Raw genomic sequence first — 17,307 nt, 5'->3', positions numbered from 1 at the left:
TATATCCACTGGTGAACCTTCTACAGGCATTCAACGACAACGTACTGGATGGTCTCAGTAGGGAAGATGATCGAAATGATGCCGTGGGAAAAGAGGGGTTGAATGTCTTCACAGACCTGGACTTCAAGCGACCCTGGCTTGGGCGAACGTCGACAAAAAGCAGACGCTTCCGGCAGCTGATGACCTCCGCAGACGACACCGACGGTCCTGGAAAACCAAGCCGAGGGACTGCATCCTCAGTTGCAAAAGAGCCGCAAAGTTGCCACGCCTGAGCGCTATCGCTCCTGCAAGAGGAGCTCGTCGCCAATCGCCGCAGCAAAACCTCACAGAGGAGCTGCAGCAAGGCGAAACGAATCCAGACTAGATGAATGTGTTGCTGTCGCTAGGCTATGACTCAAACCCCGGTCACGGGAGCGCACTCGCCTAGAAAGGACAATGTGCTCCAAAACTCGGTGCTCTTAAGACCCAGCATGTGTGTCATGAAGACGGATGGAAAGGGGAAGGAAGTAGAAGCAGGGTGAGGATCGAAGTGGGAAAGGAAAGTGATCGCCTCATGGTGAGAGTCAAACGCAACAGGTCAGCACAGTCCTTCCTGTAAGGGTATCGAATGGCAGTGTGACGAGATGCTACACGACATCTTCAAAGTCGTCCATGCCATCGTCGTCGTCGTCGCCGTTCTCTGCCATGGCAGCACCGGTCGCAGCGGAGTCCACGGGTGTTGTAGGCTTGGCGCGCTTATTGTCGGCGTCACTGGCTGAGGCAGACCGTGATCGCTTTCGCTGTATGCTCGCATCGGCCGGTGGTTGTGTGACAGGTTCGAAGTCTTCAAAATCTTCCTCATCAACTGAAGGTGCTTGACTGGGCTTGGATGACGAGTCTGCTGCGGCTGCGGCCGCCTCTGCTGTCTGCAAGCTGGCGTACTGCGCATAGTAATCGTCATCGTCGGCGTCGTCGTCTTCCTTGCCCTCGTCGACATCATAGCCATTGGAAGAGTGAAGACGTTGCTGCTTGCGACCCAGAGCGGTTTGCTCGCCGCTGACGGTACTGGCAAGGTGCCATGCGGGAAGGGCGTTCTGCTTTCGCTGTTCGTCTTCTGCCTTCTGCTTGGCGAGTCGACGAGCGGCTTCGGCCGCCGGATCGTTGGACGCGAGATCGACGTGCAGAGCCGGAGCACCGTTGACAGTCGAGGAGGAGGGAGCGAAAGAAGCGTCGTCGGACCTGTTGGCGAACCAAGGCTGTGAAGCGGCATGCTTGGTGAGCCAAGCGCCGACATCGAGAGGCGGAAGCGTGATGCCCTCTGTGTGACGGAGACCTCCGAGCAAGGTGGATAGCTGCTCGTTGAAGCGCATGAGACTGTCCTTGCTCCTCTTGACGTCCTCTGCTTCTTCGTTGTCGACGAGCTCGGTGCTGCATCCCGGAGTCTCGCAGACAAAGACGTTGCGAAACATGTCGAGCAGATGCGCCACCTCGAGGGTGGAGTATGACTTTTTGCACCTGGGACAGACGTATCCTTTGTTGTCGAGCTCGTTTCGGAGGCGAGTGTCGATCTTCTTGCGGATCGACATCATGCGCCACTTTGTAACATCGAGGAACAGCTTGAAGTCGAGATAGTAGTAGGTTCGAGGTACGCTACGATTCGTGATGGCGTCTCTGATCTCGTTTCGGCGGAACGTGCAGATAAGCTTGTCCTCCAACAGCTTGGACGAAAGAGCTGCGAGCTCCTTGACCTGGATGCCGAGGCGATGTGCGAGAATGTCGGCTGGAAGAACAGTGATGCTGACGAGCTGATCCATGAGGACAACGTGTCGATCTTCGTAGAAGATGCGTGCGACGATCTGGGCCATTCTGCGGATGGTAGCAAGCTGCTCTTCGCTGGCTAGTTTGACGTCGGAATCGTGACCAGCACGGCCGAAGCTGGTGATGCTCGACATGGCGTCGAAATGACGGGGTATCTGGGGCAGCTGGGGGAAGACGAGGGAGGACGGGGCAGTAGCAAAGCAAATACGATACGAGATAGCGGACAGACGTGACAACAAGGAACCTGGAGAGAAGAAGAAACGGAATGACTAGGCGCAGAGCCGACGCCTTAGATGATCACCATGTTGATGGCGACAGAAGATGGTGGTGGAAGAACAAGAGGCGTTCCGAGGAGAGAATGAACGACTTTGCGCTTCGGTGCTCGTACCGCAGTTTTCCAGGTCAAAAGGAAGAAGCGAAGAACGCGAATAATCGCTTTTTGGTCGGTCGGCTCCGTCACAAAGCCGCTTTGCTCAGATCGATCGGATCAGCCGACAGCTTGTTGGATCGGGTGATGAATGCGCACTCCCATCTCGACTGTATGCAATCGGTTCAGGGTCCATCTTCCCTTTTTTTCTCTGTTTCGGTGATTTTAGACGTGCAAGTCAGATTACAGTCAGCCGCTCTGTCTAGTCAGTTTGCTCTGCACGGTTCTGCTTCTCGTTCCAAAAAAATTGACTGAGCAGCAGCGTGTCGTTATCTTTTAACCCTTCAATGAGTACCTTCACTGCCAACACTTTCTTCAGCAGCAGCACACCCTTCGATACCGGTCTCCGTATCTGTACGGACTCAGTCTTTCGCTGTATTCCGATCCCGCACCCCTGGTCTACGAAGCTGCGCAGCCGCCGCCGCCCGCCGACAGCACCATCTGAATCACTGGTAGGCATGCCTCGGCGAGGTTGAGCTTCGCTTCATTCCGTATCGTCGTTGGCGTGCGGGCCTTAGATCGCTTCCTGCTGGCTGAGGTACATGCTACCAATCCACCACAATGTTCAGGGTGCCTCCGCTGCCCGTCCACCTCGACGCCTACGAGGGGTGGCAGCCCTCGTCCTCCAAACCAGAGATTCCAAAAGTCACCGATCAGATCACGCCAGCCGAGATGTGGCTTCACTTCATAAGTAAACGTCGTCCGGTCATCATTGAAGGTCTGCTTCAAGATCCAGACTTTAACGCTTCCAAATGGACCGATCTCGACTATCTCAGGTCAACAGCAGGTCACGTTCCTGTCAAGATCGAGCCCGTTCATCCCTCCGCCGGTCACTTCGGCACCTCCGTCAAACGCAAAAAGGTCCAATTCTCCGAATTCATTGATACACTTCAAAGCAGCGACAGCACAGGCCAGTGGTACCTCACCACCCAGTACGTCGAGGATGGTGACGACCTCGAATCCGCCCCGCCCACCGCTCTTCACGATCCCGACAGGGAAGAGGATGGATACGAGCCCGAGCTCGACAATGTCCTGCCCGCCCCCACCAATGCGCTCTCTCACGATTTTCCAGCTAGTCCGTCCATCCTTGGTAACCTCGTCCTGCAACAGTGCAACTTGTGGCTCGGCAACAGCAAGCAGGGCAAGAGTTCCGGCTTGCATCACGACTTCCACGACAACCTCTACATACTTCTTTCCGGCTACAAACGCTTCCTCCTCTTCCCTCCCTCGGCACATCGATATCTCCATCCTCGCGGTATCATCGACAGGGTCTATCCCAACGGCCTTATCGTCTACACACCGCCCGGCGAGCTTCCCTCCTATGTGTCCGTCCCTGGCCGAAAGCCACAACTCCCCATACGTCCAGACGGCCTCGTTCCCTCCGAAGCAGCAAGATGGCGTCGCAAAGCTCGTCTCCGAATCAAGCGCGAAATCGACGAACTCGCCGCTGCCGACGCCGGCGAAGGCTCGCGTCACAAGAGCCAACGCAAGGGCAAAGCAAAGCAAACCCGTCCTCAAGAGCTCGCAGAAGAAGCTTTCCTACAAGCCGAAGCAGAGCTCCGCATTTGTCGAATGGACGAAGAAGGTATCGACCCAGAAGATGACAGCCTCGACGAAGAATTCGACTTTGAGGATGATGCCGACGCCGATATTGACGGTCTCTTGAATTCCCTAGTCGACGCGAACGCCAATCAGCTCGCTGATTCTTCAGAAGAAGATGCTTCCGACGAAGACGACGGCCTACTCAGCGGTGACAACAACGATCCGGCCGTCGACGATGAAGATGATGATGATGACGACGACGACGATGATGATGATCAAGCCCGCCTGCTGTTGAAGTCCCTCCCCGACTCACTCAAACACATCGGTGTGGCGGCGCTCGCAGGCGATGCAGCTTCCATGCAACAGCTTCGTGCCTACCTCGAGAGCGTCGCCGAGTCGGAGCATTCCGACGACCCTCAGGCTTCTCTGTCTGAAGCAGAGCAAGGATCTGTTCTCGAGCGCGAGAGCCTCGACGACGATGAGGCCGAGTCATCGTCTGAAGACGCCGATCAAGGTCTCGAAGCGCTTTCACCTGGCGGATTTGTCGCTTCCAATGGCCTCGTTCGCAAACGCAAAGTTTCGTCGTCCCCAGACGGAACTCAAGAGCCGCACGACCGACCTGGCCAAGAAGCATCCGACACTGTCGAGTCCGATGACTCTCCAGCTCCTGTCAAACGTGTCAAGATCGCCCTGGTGGCTCAAGATATCGACGACACAGCTTCGTCATCTAGAGACAGCGAGACCGGCAGCGAGGCATCCGACGATCAGGCTCAAGAGTCAGAGTCGGGCGATAGCGAAGAGCCCGGCTTTCTGGGTGCTGACTCTGGCTCCGAGTTCGGCGACGTGGATGAAGGCGAAGCCGAACTAGAGCGCCTCCTAGCCATGGCCGAGCAGCCAGCCGATGCTCCAGCTAAGTCGGATGCTGACGACGATGAAGAAGAGAACGAGCCTCAAAGCTTCTCGCGCATCCCACCTCACGTCTTGCATCGTTGCCTCAACATTCCCGACGATCCGTCACGACCCATTCCGAGTCAGAGGAACGGTGTCGCGGGCGCGCGCAACAAAAAAGCCGCAGCGGCTGAGCCGTACTCTCTCATCCCTGGTTGTCCACCACCCATCGAAGTGTTTCTGAAACCGGGCCAAATGCTCTACCTTCCTGCCAGCTGGTATCACGAGGTCACGTCTTCGTCACTCCCACCTCTGCATGACCAACAAGAAGCCGACGATCAAACAACAGATGCCAGCAAGGTGCACATGGCGCTCAACTACTGGTTCCATCCTCCGGACGCGCTCGATTTTGAGCCCGTCGACTCCAAACGAGCGCCCGCCGCCAACGGTCAAGGCCGAGCATCGAAAGATATTGTCGTTCCGGGTCTCGGCGTCAGTCTCGGCGAGAGTGCGATCGAAAACCGCGGCAGCGGTACGGGAACCCACGAGAGGCCATATCGCGACGCCGAGGTCTGGGACGAAGTCGCTCGTGCTGTTGCTCAGCAGATCACGCTTGCGAAGGACGAGGTCTCCGAGTGAGCTCAGTCTCATCTCACTTTCATTCACGACATCTCCAGAATATGTATCTGCCAAGCCAGTCGTACCAGACAGACCAAATGAACGCTGCACAGACCTCTCTGCCTTCCGTTGAAAACAATCGTATTTGTGCTCGATCAGCTTGTCCCGCTTTCAAGTGAAGACGTCAGAATCCGCTCTCTTCGAATGCGACCAGACTTTGGCCCAATGTGCCGTCGAACAACTTCCAGACGTCCGGCATCGACTCGAGCGCTGGGAGAATGTGTGCCAGCTGTTGCTGAGGCATGTTGAGATTCATCCCCGGGATATTGGCCTGTCCTCCATCCAGTGACGTGCTCGGCTGTCCGGCAGACCAAGTTTGACCTGCAGCAGCCTGGTTGGATCCTCGAGCCGTCTCCAGATCGTGGCTTCCCCATGGCGCAGCGCTTCTTGTCGAGGCCCTGGCATCGCGCGTCTCGTTCTGCATGCCATTCGAGGGGCTAGCGTCGAGTGTGAGCGCGGAGCTGGTCGGTCCACCCGTGTACGACATGAACATGCTCGATAATGAATTTGCTGCTTCGCCGGGCTGGAACGAGACGCTGTGTCCGGCCCGCGACGTCGAATTGCCGGCAAGCGGATTGAAGTTGCTCGATCCGTAACCGAAAGAGGCGCTCGGAAAGAGTCCAGCGTGCTCGTCGTCCGGCGATGTGCCTTCGAGCAGGGCAGAAGACACGTCCGAGCGTACGGAACCATGATTGAAGTGCGAAAACCAGCTCGCCTCCAACGTAGGATCGTTCGAGGCGTTGTTGGCGTACAATGGATCCACGATCGGCTCTGCTGCCGCTGATGCCGTCTTGCTCAGACCGTTGCCCAGCTTGGTTTCGGATGCCGCTTGCGGGCCATCTTCTCCCTCCGGCAATCTAATACGCTTGAGGACCGAGTCAACTCCATCAGTGTTCTTGCGCTTCCTTGGCTGTCCGGGTTGTCGATCGTAGCGCTCGCCTTCTGCGAGAAGATCCGAAAGCAATTGACATCCTCTGCGTGCAATGGCACTTTTGCGTGTGAAGCGACCGAGTGCTTCGAGAGCACGTCTGACTTCCTGGCGTCGCAAAGCACGCTGTTGGCCATCCGAGGCTGGCTCAAACATGTCGAGCGCTAAGATTGTGACTGCGGCGACCGAGTGATACGGAATGGTCCACAGCGCTCCTCCATGCACTCGCGACTGCAAGTCCAGCTGCGGTCTGTCGTCATCGTCAGCACTGAGACCTAGTCCGCGCTCGAGCTCGTGCAGTACTCCACGAGCAGTCTCGATCGAGGCGGCATGTGACAGCGCCCTTTCTTCCGCTGAGACATCTCGAGACAGGAAAGCGCGGTGCATCACCAGGATCTTGTGTTGCACCGAGATGAAGAGATAGTGCTGCAAGACGGTTGTGAAGCTCGGCAAGGAAGCATCTTTGCCCTGCCGGGATGCTGACTGCGTGGGATCGATACAAGCTTGAAAACGCTTCGTCACAAATCGAAGACGATCCTCGTGGTGTCTGACCAACGATAGAGAAGGCATCTCCCGCGTCTTGTTGAGGTCCTCGAAGAAGTCGCAAACAATCTTTGCGACATGGCAAGTGAAGCGCTGCTTGGATGCTACGGTCAGCACGTTGACATCCCGATTGATCAATCGACCTTCTTCCAAGTCCTCGTCCGAGCAATTGTGAGGTAAGGGTGTGTCGTACTGTCCTTCGACGATGGAAAAACAACCACTGAATGGGATGGCAAAGTAATCTTGCTGCGTGAAAGCCCACCAGACTCGCTTGCCAACTTCAAGGTCAATGATGCGCTTCTTCCAGATGGCGAACTGCCGACGAGATTCGTCCGGCAGGCGACATGAGCCTGCGTCTTCGCATTGCATGCCTGCGCGATACAGCACCTGACCACGCTGGACCGCGCACGCCTCCAGAAACCTTGCTGTCCGCCCGAGTGCGTGCAAGCCGAGCGTTTGGGCGGTCTTGATGCCGATGGCGAGGAGCGAAGTTAGCAGATCACTTCCACAGATGTTGTGGCCTGCCACACACAGAATCGCGATAGTCTGACACGAGTACACCGAGGGCTTGACGAGGTAGTCGGCCAGGGAAAGCGCCTCCATTGCTGCATGCAGAAGGACCGAGGCGAATCGCGTACGCTCTGTCTCGGAGCCGAGACCGCAAAAAGCCCCTTCCTCTTCTGACATCTGATGAATGGCGATACTGCTGATAACGTAGAAGAGCGAGAGCCAGGCAGGGTCGATGGCTCGATACCCTTCGTATTCGCTTTCGCTCTCTTCTGATACGGCTATGGCGACAAAAGCCTCGACTTCCTTTTCAAACGTTGGAAAGTGCACGCAGCAATGCTGCCAAGCGCCAATCTCCTTTGCCACCTCGACGATGCGGCGGATAGTAGTCGCAGTCAGCGTCGCAGCTTTGATGCCGTCCGTGATCGGCTTGGCAGCCGGTCTCGCCAGCAAATTTGATGGTGGCAGATTGTCGCGATGCGACTTCAGCAGGGAGTCAATCCGGAAGACTGTGCTGGCAGGCAGCCCTCGACGAAGATGTTTGAGCATTCGCGATCTACCATCAAAGCCGTTCTCGGATGCTCCTGCCTCAGTGTCGCGGGTATCTTGCCGCGTCGAGGTCCGAACTTGATCGTCAGCGGCTCCTGGGCTTTCCGGAAGCCCAGACTCGCCTTCGCTATCCGAGGAGCCCACGTCAAAGTTGACATCGCGCCGCCTGTCCTTTCCGAGTGTGAGAAACTCCAGAGTCGTAGCTGCATCTGTCGAGGCCAATTCCGCATTTCGTCCTTGTGGCCGACTCGCCGGCAGGCCAGCGCTCAGTGCATGCGCTGCCTGCCCTGCTGATCGTGGCGTGGCAGCACTGACGGTATGTGGCCTGTCGCTGTCCAAGCCCTGTGCAACGTCGTCTAGCGGTGTGCGCCCATTCGAGGTGGAAGCTGCTTCTGACTTTGCCCAGCTTGCCCTATTGTCACCCAGCACAGATATGACCTCCTCTACATCATTGAGTCTAGCCTTCACGTCTTCGATTGACTCGTCATGCTTGGTTTGATCGTTAAGGCGCCTTTCGATGCGATCGAGCTGCGTCTGTAGTCTTGAGAGTCCACGCAAAAAGAGATCCGTTCCATCCTGGGCCAGTTGGCTCGAGTTGCCCGGCGTTTCAACCGCTGCAGAAAGCCTTCGACGCGGTGCAGACGGCGTGGTGTTGAGATGCAAGGACGTGTCGTAATCCCTCTGTTGCTGATCGGGTGACTCGAGCTTTTGAGACGACGGGCCAGCCAGCGTATAAGATGCGCCCTCGAGCCGACAATGCTCGGCTTTGCCACGCTTGACGCACGATTGACAAGGCACCTTCTTGTCGCATCGTATCTTTCGGCGCGCACATTCGGTGCAAGACCACGATGGTCGCTGGCTCCGCTTGTAAGGGACGAGCGTCTCCTTGGAGCCTCCCGCGATCGGACTCGCGCTTCCTGCCATCTGGCCTACTTCGAAAGCCGATGCAAGGGAGTCGCACTCGTGAACTGTAGACGATGGGCTGGAGGCGACACAGCGCCGATCGCGGAGCAACGGCTAGTGATGTCCGGCAGGTGCACTCTTGTTGTCTTGACGGTCTTGTTAAATGCTGTGATGGTGATGTCGATGAAGAAGCAGCCGTGGATGCTGCAATTCAGGAACCGGCTCAACTCAACTTCTTCGAACGTGTGTCTCGGAAGCGCTTCCTTATCTCTCGAGTCGTCTTATCGGTGCCTGTGGGGTAGAGGATCTGATTGGTCCAACGGCTTCGTGTTACATCGCGACCGTAATGTGTGCATCTTTTCGCACTTAGAGACAAATTCTGACTTTCGCGGGCGTGGCGGCGAGACGCGATGGCGTGTCTCGTTTCGCTTTGCCTAATATCCGGATTGGCGAGTCACCTGGAAAAAATAGGTGAGTTTCACCAAGATGTGCAAATTCGCTCGTTTAACCATAATTGACTGCATTGAAACTGAACTAAGAGTTTTGTTTGACGAAAGAACGACACACGATTTTATTCGTATCTATCGTCATGGCGATTCCAAGACCCTCACGACAACCACAAAGTCGCGGGCGCTGAGAAGACAAGACGTGACGCAATAGTCAACGTCGGCACACAATGGTGCTAGTTCCCGTGATCGCAATCCTGAACGCTGAAACCATTCACCAACATTCATGAAATCATTCACGAACCCGATGACTGCAGTGTCCAGATCTACAACACTACAATTTTTGTTTGATGTGAAATATTCTGAACCTACGAATTGTTTAGCGTGAGTCCTTTCCTTGCAACAATATTGACGGCCGAAATCATCCGCAGTATCTAGTTTCATTTACGGGGTTTTCAAACTGTTGCCAAGTTTCCCATAGTGGATTTGGTGCTGCAATTTAATGAGCGGTTACTTTCGACAATGATGAAGGCCTAGGGTTCATTCTGACGCGCTGTGTTTCGTCGCTCCAGTAGGATCATGAATTTGGACCAGCTTGCTTACCGACACACGCTATTGACAATGCTGTTGAGATTTTTGTGTAAGAGGTCCTTTTTATGTCATGAACGACAATTCTGTACTAAAGAGGTGTTTGCTGATCACAAAAAAGGGAATTTTAATAACAAACTGCTGGACAAGCGCGTATAGGCACAGAAACTCATAATGTAGGTCGACGATTAGGGTTTTATCTTGAGAAGACCTTGTCAATGAATACACTGAAACAATTATATCATGCGGTAGTCGGTCTTTGTCGAAAGATTAAGAATGTTGTCGTGCAACCATCGATGGGAGACGACTACATATATTTATGGCCGTCATTTTATTGCCTTTGCTGGACGAAACCGCCGCCGTTCGAGCGCTCAAACGCCGAATGTATATCATAATATTTTAACTGGAGAAGATCACTCATCGAACAGCACTTGTAAGCATTATTCATATATTGGACTTGTTCAAGTTGATCGAGTGGATACGAAAGCGGCAAAGATCAACGGGGTTTGCCCCTCCTTTCGACATCGCGGACGAAGGGCGACCACGCAGCTACTTACCAGCGCCTTCCGAGAGTGGCCAAGGAGACGTCTGTGTTTCATACGCATAACTCTGTGCTACTCTCATGCTGCCCAAGACCGCATGAGCATGTAGCGCTCCTTATTTGATGCGCTGACCTGTATGACATGTTGGTCGTGGAAAGTACGCTGCCAAGGACAATCGGTCGTGTGACCGGTCCCTGGCTTGCGTCCTCCACCACAAGAGCAAGAAGACGAAGATGACGGGTTGCATGAAACGCGTTTTGCATTCCGATGGTGCCAACTTTTTTGTTCCGAGGTCTGTGCATCCAGATTTGGTCCAAGCTGCCAACCCTGCTTTCGGACACCATCATATCACTTTATCGCTAGGCCGAGACCTCGCCGTTTGTCGTCCAGAATGACATCGGTGGACGCGCACGAGCCGCTTCGACAGCTCGACGTCGAGCTCGATGTGCATCCCGCCATCATCTCAGCCCTGATCCGCCGAACGAGGTCCTTGGTCGCGCGACTCATCGATCGAGACATCGATGAAGCGAGAATTACAGGCGCCGAAGGCCTCATCAACTCGAAAGTGGTTTCGGCCTTTCATGAGCTCGGAGGCGACTTTGGAGATGCCGTGCCTTACGCCTTGATGGAAGCTCGCAAGACGTTCCAACGCGATGCCGAGAAACAGCCGCTGGACCACGGCCTCAACAACAACAGAGTGATCGCATGCGAAGTGCTCGTCCAGCGCCTTGTCGCTCACATCGAAAGGAGCTCCTACGAGAAGAGCTCGTCGAGCACGGCAAGCTACCACATGTGCTTGACGAAGAAGTTTCGACGGTACGAGAGCGACGGCGACGTTGCCATCCCCACATCGGCCTTGGAGGCGGCTATTGATCAGAATTGCGTGCCGGTGTTGTCGTCGATCGAGGCGAGGAGGGCAACGCAAGCCATCTGGGACGGATCGCTGGTGCAACAGTATTCACCGCAAGGCTACACCTACTTTGTGCCCTACGACAGAAAGGACGACGGTGCCTTCCTATCGCACTTCCACCCTTCACGATTGGGGGTACCCAAGTACTCGTACATCACCAACATCATCCTCTGGATCTTCTTCCTCGCCATCTTCACGGTGCAGACGAGGATACTCAAGTCATTCGACCTGTTCGAAGCAATTTTGTGGGTGATGGCCGCCGGCTATCTAGTCGAGGATGCTACGCGCTGCATAAAGATGGGAGGACTCGGCGCGATCGAATTCTGGACAGTCATTGACATCTGTACCGATGGCCTGCTTCTGGTGTCGTTCTGCTTCCGCGTAGCCAGCTTCGTAGCCCACGACAAGAAGTCGGACTCGTACGAGCTGCGTGCGTTCCAATTTCTGGCGTGCGTGGCACCGCTCATCTGGGTTCAGCTGCTCAAGGTCTTTGACGGCTTTGTGTACTTTGGTACGCTGACCGTGATCATCCTGCGCATGTTCAAGGAGAGTGCCATCTTCTTCACGCTCCTGGCGTTGGTCATGGTGGGCTTTGGTCATGCATTTTTGGCGCTCGATGCTGCCGATGAATCGCGCGTGGATAATGCGGTGGTGAAGATCGTCGATCTGCTGACGCAATCGGTGCTGGGTGGAGCCGACTTTGATCTGACGAGCGAGGACGCTTTTGGCTATCCGTACGGCCACATTCTCTACTACGCGTACTGCTTTGTCACTGCGGTGATTCTGCTCAACATCCTCATTGCGTTCTTCGGAACGGCGTATAGCGACGTGGTCGACTCGGCTGACGAGGTGTATGCGGCTTTCTTCTGCCAGAAGGTGGTGGCTATGGTCAGAGCGCCGGATCAATTCGTTTACCTGCCACCTTTCAACCTGCTCGAAGCGTTCGTGATCGCGCCCCTGGAATGGGTGACGTCGCACGAGACGTATGCAAGGATCAACTATGCGGTGCAGTCGGTGCTGTATGCGGTTCCGCTCATGTGGATCGCGTTCTACGAAAGCCGGACAGCACGAAACGGAGGGTCGATCCGGCTGCCAATGCTGGAGAACGAGGCAAGCGATCCGACACACTCGATGCTGGACGGCACTGAGGAGGATCCGATCGTACCGGAGATGGAAGGCAGCGGCGGATTGCAAATCTCGCGAACCAAGTTCGAGGACATTGTTGGAATGCTGCAGCGCTGAACATGTTGCTAAACGGAAGGGCCGGACCAGTCAGACGGAGCCTCGATAAAGACGCATCATTGCACGACCAATTGCAGTCTGTACCATGCTGAAATTTAAGACGCAAATCATGAATCACTTGGCATACAATGCCGTCCATTGCCTGCTGACCTCGATTGCTCTGTGAACAAGGGGGTGCGTCAAGAGAAAGGAGAGAACAGCGTCAGCTTAGCGAATTGCAGGCGTGGTACGACGGAGGAATCAGACGAGGGCGTGCGACTTACCCCTTCTCATCCTTCTTGTAGTGCTCAGCGACATCGTTGGCGAGCGGATCGTCCGGATTGGGTGCGGAGAGCAGAGCTTGTACGGAGAGGAGGACGGTGCGGATCTGAAGCGCTGGAGACCACTTGTCTTTGAGGATATCTAGGCAGATGCGGCCGAGCTTGTCGATGTTTGGGTGGTAGATCTTTGTGAGGAAGCGGACCTTGGGAGCCGACATGGGATACTCTTCCGGCAAGAAGAGTTCGAGACGGAAGACACCACCTGAATGAAGGAGGAAAGAGGTTGGGAGCGGAATTGAGGTCAGTCGAAAGTCGATAGCGAGGCGAAGTCTGTAGCGCCATTTAACTGGGCCGGGACCTGCGGCAGGTCAAGCATACCTTCGAAGGGGCTCTGCGCAGGACCGGAGATGACAACGTCAAAGTATCTCAAGTTATCCTCGTGAGGAGTCGCGCTGATACCGGGCGCTGGATCGGCAATGAGCCTCTCGGTTTCCTGCGGAGAGAACAATCGAGCGGGCGAATCACCGAGCGATTGTTGCGTAGGGTCGTTGCGGAGGGGATGTAGAAAGCTTCAAGTGGTCAGCGCTGACACACGGTACAGGCAGCTCGCAGATGCTGGGCAACCTCGATATTGGCCCCTTTTGCGATGCTACTTACCTTGATGATACGTTTCGGCAGCGACATGGCTGGCGTGATGGTAGTGGACGAGATAGGAAGACCCGAGACGACTACAGCAAGGCGCGCTGATTTTCGAAGAGGATCGGTCGACTGATGCGATTGCGCTGCGACGACTGAGCAAGAATGTGTTCGCGAGAGTGATCAGAGGCACTCCCTGTATAGGCTGACTGGATGCGGGACAGCCGATATGATGGTTGTGAGGTTTGTGATCAAATAAGTTAATAATGCGTGTGATTGTGGACAGAAGTCCGAGTGACGGTCACAGCTCCACACAGACACAGCGCCAGGTTGTGGTAAAATATCCCCCGATAATCGCATCGTGGAGTCCACCATTGGAATTCGCACCCGATTCCGAGACCAAGCAAGTGATGATTTGATCGTGTGGCTCTTGTGGGCATTGAAGGCAGTGCACGACGGATGGCCCAAGCTCAGAATTTCAAGCCACTCGACACTGACATTCCGGATGGCATTTGTAAGTATCGCGTGTGCCAACAATCTACTCAGCCTTGCTCCATCATCTCAGCATTGCCTCTGCAGCTCAGCATCGACCTGGCCTCTGCTTCCAACGCATCGTCCGCGACTCCGGGCATCGCACCTCTCCGACCAGTTCTCTTGACGTTGTTCCGGGCCGCATCACGGCTTTACTCACATTGCCACCACGTATGACCGCTGTGGACAAGCGACGGCAAAGGCAACACTCTTTCTCGATCGACCCAGCAGCAACGCCAACACCTGCATCCAACGATCCAGCGACACTTTTGCGGAGCGCCAACATCGTCATTGCGGTTAGTCTTCTCCTTCTGTTCGTCGGTGTCGTGCCGCTTTTCGTAACGACGGACGACCAGGTTGCTTCGCCCGGCCCCGTCTATCTGCGATTTCCATACAGCTTCGTCTACTTCATACCTCTGCTCATCCCGCTCTCGACGTACATTGTCATCGCTCGCTGGACAGGAGAGAAGCATTATCGCCACTCGTGAGCCATGCCCTCCTCCTCGACCATCTCGTCTTCGGACAAGTCCAAGGTGAAATCCGCCATCCCCTCATCCAGCAACAAGATCATCACTGCCACCGTCGGGCGCGTCTACGCTGCTCATCCAAGCCCGTCGCAATGGAGCTATACTGGTGTTGAGGGTGCCATCGCCTTCGTGCGTGACCTTGTCAAGGCAACGTTCTACTTCAAAGTCATCGACCTCAAAGGCACTCGAGGTGTCATCTGGGAGCACGAATTCTACGACGGCTTCCAATACAATCAGGATCGAACCTTCTTCCATTCTTTCGAGGGCGATGAGTGTCTCATCGGCTTCTCTTTTGCAGATGAAGGAGAAGCCAACGACCTTTTCAAGAAAGTCTCGAATCGCTCAAAGTATGCAAAATCCAAGTCCGGCTCATCCAGCACAAAGAAGAAGAAGGCAACCTCTGGCGGCAAGATCGACAAGTCGATGATCGGCGCTCCCTCTGGCTTCAAGCATGTCGCCCACATGGGCTTCTCTGCAGAGCACGGCTTCAGCTCCGAGAACGTCGATCCGACCTGGCAAGCGCTTCTGGAACAGCTCGGTAGTCTCGGCATCAGCGAAAAGGACATCCGTCAGAACGAGAGTTTCATCAAAGACTTCGTTGGCAAGCGTGGCGGTCCAGGCGCTATGTCCAAGCCGGCTCCACCCGCAGCTCCCAAAGCCAAGAAGGTTCCGCCTCCCGCCCCAACAAGCAAGCGAAAGGCGCCACCTCCCCCGCCAGCACCCAGATCTCGTCATGCCGCCGCAGCATCCACTGCTTCCGCCTCGTCTGCTGCGCCTCCGCCTCCACCACCGCCTCCTCGCTCGGGCGTCAGCACCTCGGCCGCCCCTCCTCCGCCTCCACCGCCGCCCATGCGTGCCCCGGCAGGATCGAGTGCGCCGCCCCCTCCCCCACCGCCAATGCGACCCGCGGCAGGCGGCAGTGCCCCTCCACCTCCACCTCCTCCCCCGCCTATGGGTGGCAGCGCTGCGCCTCCTCCTCCTCCGCCACCACCCGCAGCTGGTGGCTCGGCTCCTCTGCCACCACCCCGGGACGGTCGCGGCGCGCTGCTTGCTTCCATTCAAGGCAAAAGCGTGCACAATCTCAAGAAGACCGATGCTTCCGCTCCACCTTCTTCCGGAAGAGCTGCGGTGGCAGGCGGCGTCGCCGGTGCAGCAGTTGGTGCAGGAGCAGCTGCTGCTGCCACTGGGACAGAATCTCCCGGCGCTGGCGCAGGCGATGGTGATCTTGCAAGTGCCCTGGCTGCCGCGCTCAGTCAACGCAAGGAGAATATGGGCGACTCGGATGAGGAAGGATCCGATGACGATTGGTGAAGGGTTGATTCACGACCGCCACAGTCATCTTCTCAGCAGCTATTTAAATACGCATTCATGCAATCAACGTCGTATCACAGCAATCGAGAATGGTTACTTTGAGACAGGCAGTGACGCGCATCAGTTGACCGTAACCGCAGTCGAGGGAGCGGTCACTTCTGCCTCCTTGATCTGCGGCTGCGCAAGCGAGCGTGCGGCGATGCCAAGCTTGTTCCTTTCCAACGCCTGTTTAATGAACTCGGCTCCAGTGATGGGTGCATACTTTTTGCCGGGTCCCTGAATCACGATGTCGCTGCGTGCCTGATTGAAGAAAGCAATCGAGTAACGAGGACCTTTTGGCTCGCCTTGCTTCGGCAGCCTGACCCTGTGGAACGTCGATTTGAGCCTGTCATCCGACCATCGCATCAGCTGATCACCAATGTTGCAGACGATTCGGTCGCTCCTCGCTTCAACATTCTTCCAGGTATTTCCATGACCAAAGTCGCCAACCACCTCCCTGCCCGGGCACACCTCGAGCCCACCTTCTCCATCACGCTGGAAGAGCATGGTGAGTACGTCGAAGTCAGCATGACTCCCTGCCCTCCAAAAGCTGTCACCGAACTCTTTGCCCTCGACGCTGTGGTAGTGCAACAGACGTAAGGTCGACTGGGAGTCACCGACACCTGGGTCCACGGTTCCCTCGGTGAAGGTGGATAGAGGCAGGCCGAGACCCTCGGCGAAGCACTCCATCACCTTTACACTGAGCTGCTGTACCGCATCCATGAAAGCTTCGGCACGTGCGCGGAAGTCTGTAATGTCATCATCGGAAGGCCACATGCCCTCCATGCGTGCAAATTGCAGCTGCATCGACTCCTTCTGATCGGCAGTGCCCGTGGAGGGACGGATTTGAGCGCCTTTCTCCCATCCCATGTTTTTGCCGTTGAGGGGCGTTTTGGCTTTGACATCGTCGGGCAGAGCGAAGAATTCTTGCGAGAGCTCGAAAGCGTCTTGAATCTGTTTGACTGAGATACCGTGATTGGCAAGGGTACTGAACACATGAAGTAGGCCTTCTTAGCAGGCTGACAAAAGTGCGAGCTCGAGGCCATACGAACGCTGTTCACTTACAAGAAACCAATGCGAGTACTTGCGTCCATGAGTTGTTCGATGATCTCGGCGCGGCGCTCTTCAAAGTTGTGCAGCGAGATGCATGGAACAGAGCTCTGATCGTCGGTCTCGAAGCTCATGTTGGCGTGTGTTTGTGGGTGCTGAGCTGAATCAAGTGATCGTGAGTAGGTTTGATGGTGGTCGAGATATTTGTGAATCGAAGCGAGAAACGCCGACCTTTTATCCATCAACTGCTCGGTGCTCGCCGAGCAGACAACGATGACACGCCACGAAGTGAGCAGTCAACATCGGTACGACAAGGATGAAAGCGACGCACTGTTTCTGACCTTTGCCGACAACGGAAGACCTGTCTGTGATCAGTGATCAAGGGTCGATTCTCCAGGGTCCGCGCTGTCAAGATAAGCGGTCGGGTTGACGCGCGGATTTCCCGCGGCGGGTTTATCGCGGT

The 17,307-nt window shown here is 55.6% G+C and overlaps 8 protein-coding genes across 8 annotated transcripts; 4 read left to right on the top strand and 4 right to left on the bottom strand.

Annotated features, from left to right (window-relative positions):
• Positions 1-626: 626 nt before the first annotated feature.
• Positions 627-1,931, bottom strand: PHSY_003438 (transcription initiation factor; the record flags this gene model as incomplete). The annotated part of the gene is made up of 1 exon (XM_012334058.1): positions 627-1,931. The coding sequence occupies one exon, from the start codon at positions 1,929-1,931 to the stop codon at positions 627-629; it is 1,305 nt and encodes a 434-aa protein (XP_012189448.1).
• Positions 1,932-2,155: 224 nt separating this feature from the next.
• PHSY_003437 (hypothetical protein) lies at positions 2,156-2,669 on the top strand (the record flags this gene model as incomplete). Its single annotated transcript, XM_012334057.1, has 2 exons — positions 2,156-2,239; positions 2,544-2,669. 2 exons carry the CDS (start codon positions 2,156-2,158, stop codon positions 2,667-2,669), a joined length of 210 nt encoding a protein of 69 aa, XP_012189447.1.
• Positions 2,670-2,785: 116 nt separating this feature from the next.
• Positions 2,786-5,293, top strand: PHSY_003436 (hypothetical protein; the record flags this gene model as incomplete). Its single annotated transcript, XM_012334056.1, has 1 exon — positions 2,786-5,293. One exon carries the CDS (start codon positions 2,786-2,788, stop codon positions 5,291-5,293), a length of 2,508 nt encoding a protein of 835 aa, XP_012189446.1.
• A 163-nt stretch (positions 5,294-5,456) lies between these two features.
• PHSY_003435 (hypothetical protein) lies at positions 5,457-8,783 on the bottom strand (the record flags this gene model as incomplete). The annotated part of the gene is made up of 1 exon (XM_012334055.1): positions 5,457-8,783. One exon carries the CDS (start codon positions 8,781-8,783, stop codon positions 5,457-5,459), a length of 3,327 nt encoding a protein of 1,108 aa, XP_012189445.1.
• A 1,946-nt stretch (positions 8,784-10,729) lies between these two features.
• PHSY_003434 (hypothetical protein) lies at positions 10,730-12,490 on the top strand (the record flags this gene model as incomplete). Its single annotated transcript, XM_012334054.1, has 1 exon — positions 10,730-12,490. The coding sequence occupies one exon, from the start codon at positions 10,730-10,732 to the stop codon at positions 12,488-12,490; it is 1,761 nt and encodes a 586-aa protein (XP_012189444.1).
• A 114-nt stretch (positions 12,491-12,604) lies between these two features.
• Positions 12,605-13,434, bottom strand: PHSY_003433 (hypothetical protein; the record flags this gene model as incomplete). Its single annotated transcript, XM_012334053.1, has 4 exons — positions 12,605-12,650; positions 12,754-13,012; positions 13,129-13,243; positions 13,408-13,434. 4 exons carry the CDS (start codon positions 13,432-13,434, stop codon positions 12,605-12,607), a joined length of 447 nt encoding a protein of 148 aa, XP_012189443.1.
• Positions 13,435-14,408: 974 nt separating this feature from the next.
• PHSY_003432 (hypothetical protein) lies at positions 14,409-15,755 on the top strand (the record flags this gene model as incomplete). Its single annotated transcript, XM_012334052.1, has 1 exon — positions 14,409-15,755. One exon carries the CDS (start codon positions 14,409-14,411, stop codon positions 15,753-15,755), a length of 1,347 nt encoding a protein of 448 aa, XP_012189442.1.
• Positions 15,756-15,875: 120 nt separating this feature from the next.
• Positions 15,876-16,978, bottom strand: PHSY_003431 (hypothetical protein; the record flags this gene model as incomplete). Its single annotated transcript, XM_012334051.1, has 2 exons — positions 15,876-16,782; positions 16,860-16,978. 2 exons carry the CDS (start codon positions 16,976-16,978, stop codon positions 15,876-15,878), a joined length of 1,026 nt encoding a protein of 341 aa, XP_012189441.1.
• Between the last annotated feature and the right edge of the window lie 329 nt (positions 16,979-17,307).

Source organism: Pseudozyma hubeiensis (genome assembly GCF_000403515.1).
Source record: "Pseudozyma hubeiensis SY62 DNA, scaffold: PHS35, whole genome shotgun sequence".
NCBI lineage: Eukaryota > Fungi > Basidiomycota > Ustilaginomycetes > Ustilaginales > Ustilaginaceae > Pseudozyma > Pseudozyma hubeiensis.
This window is presented reverse-complemented; position numbering and strand designations above follow the sequence as displayed.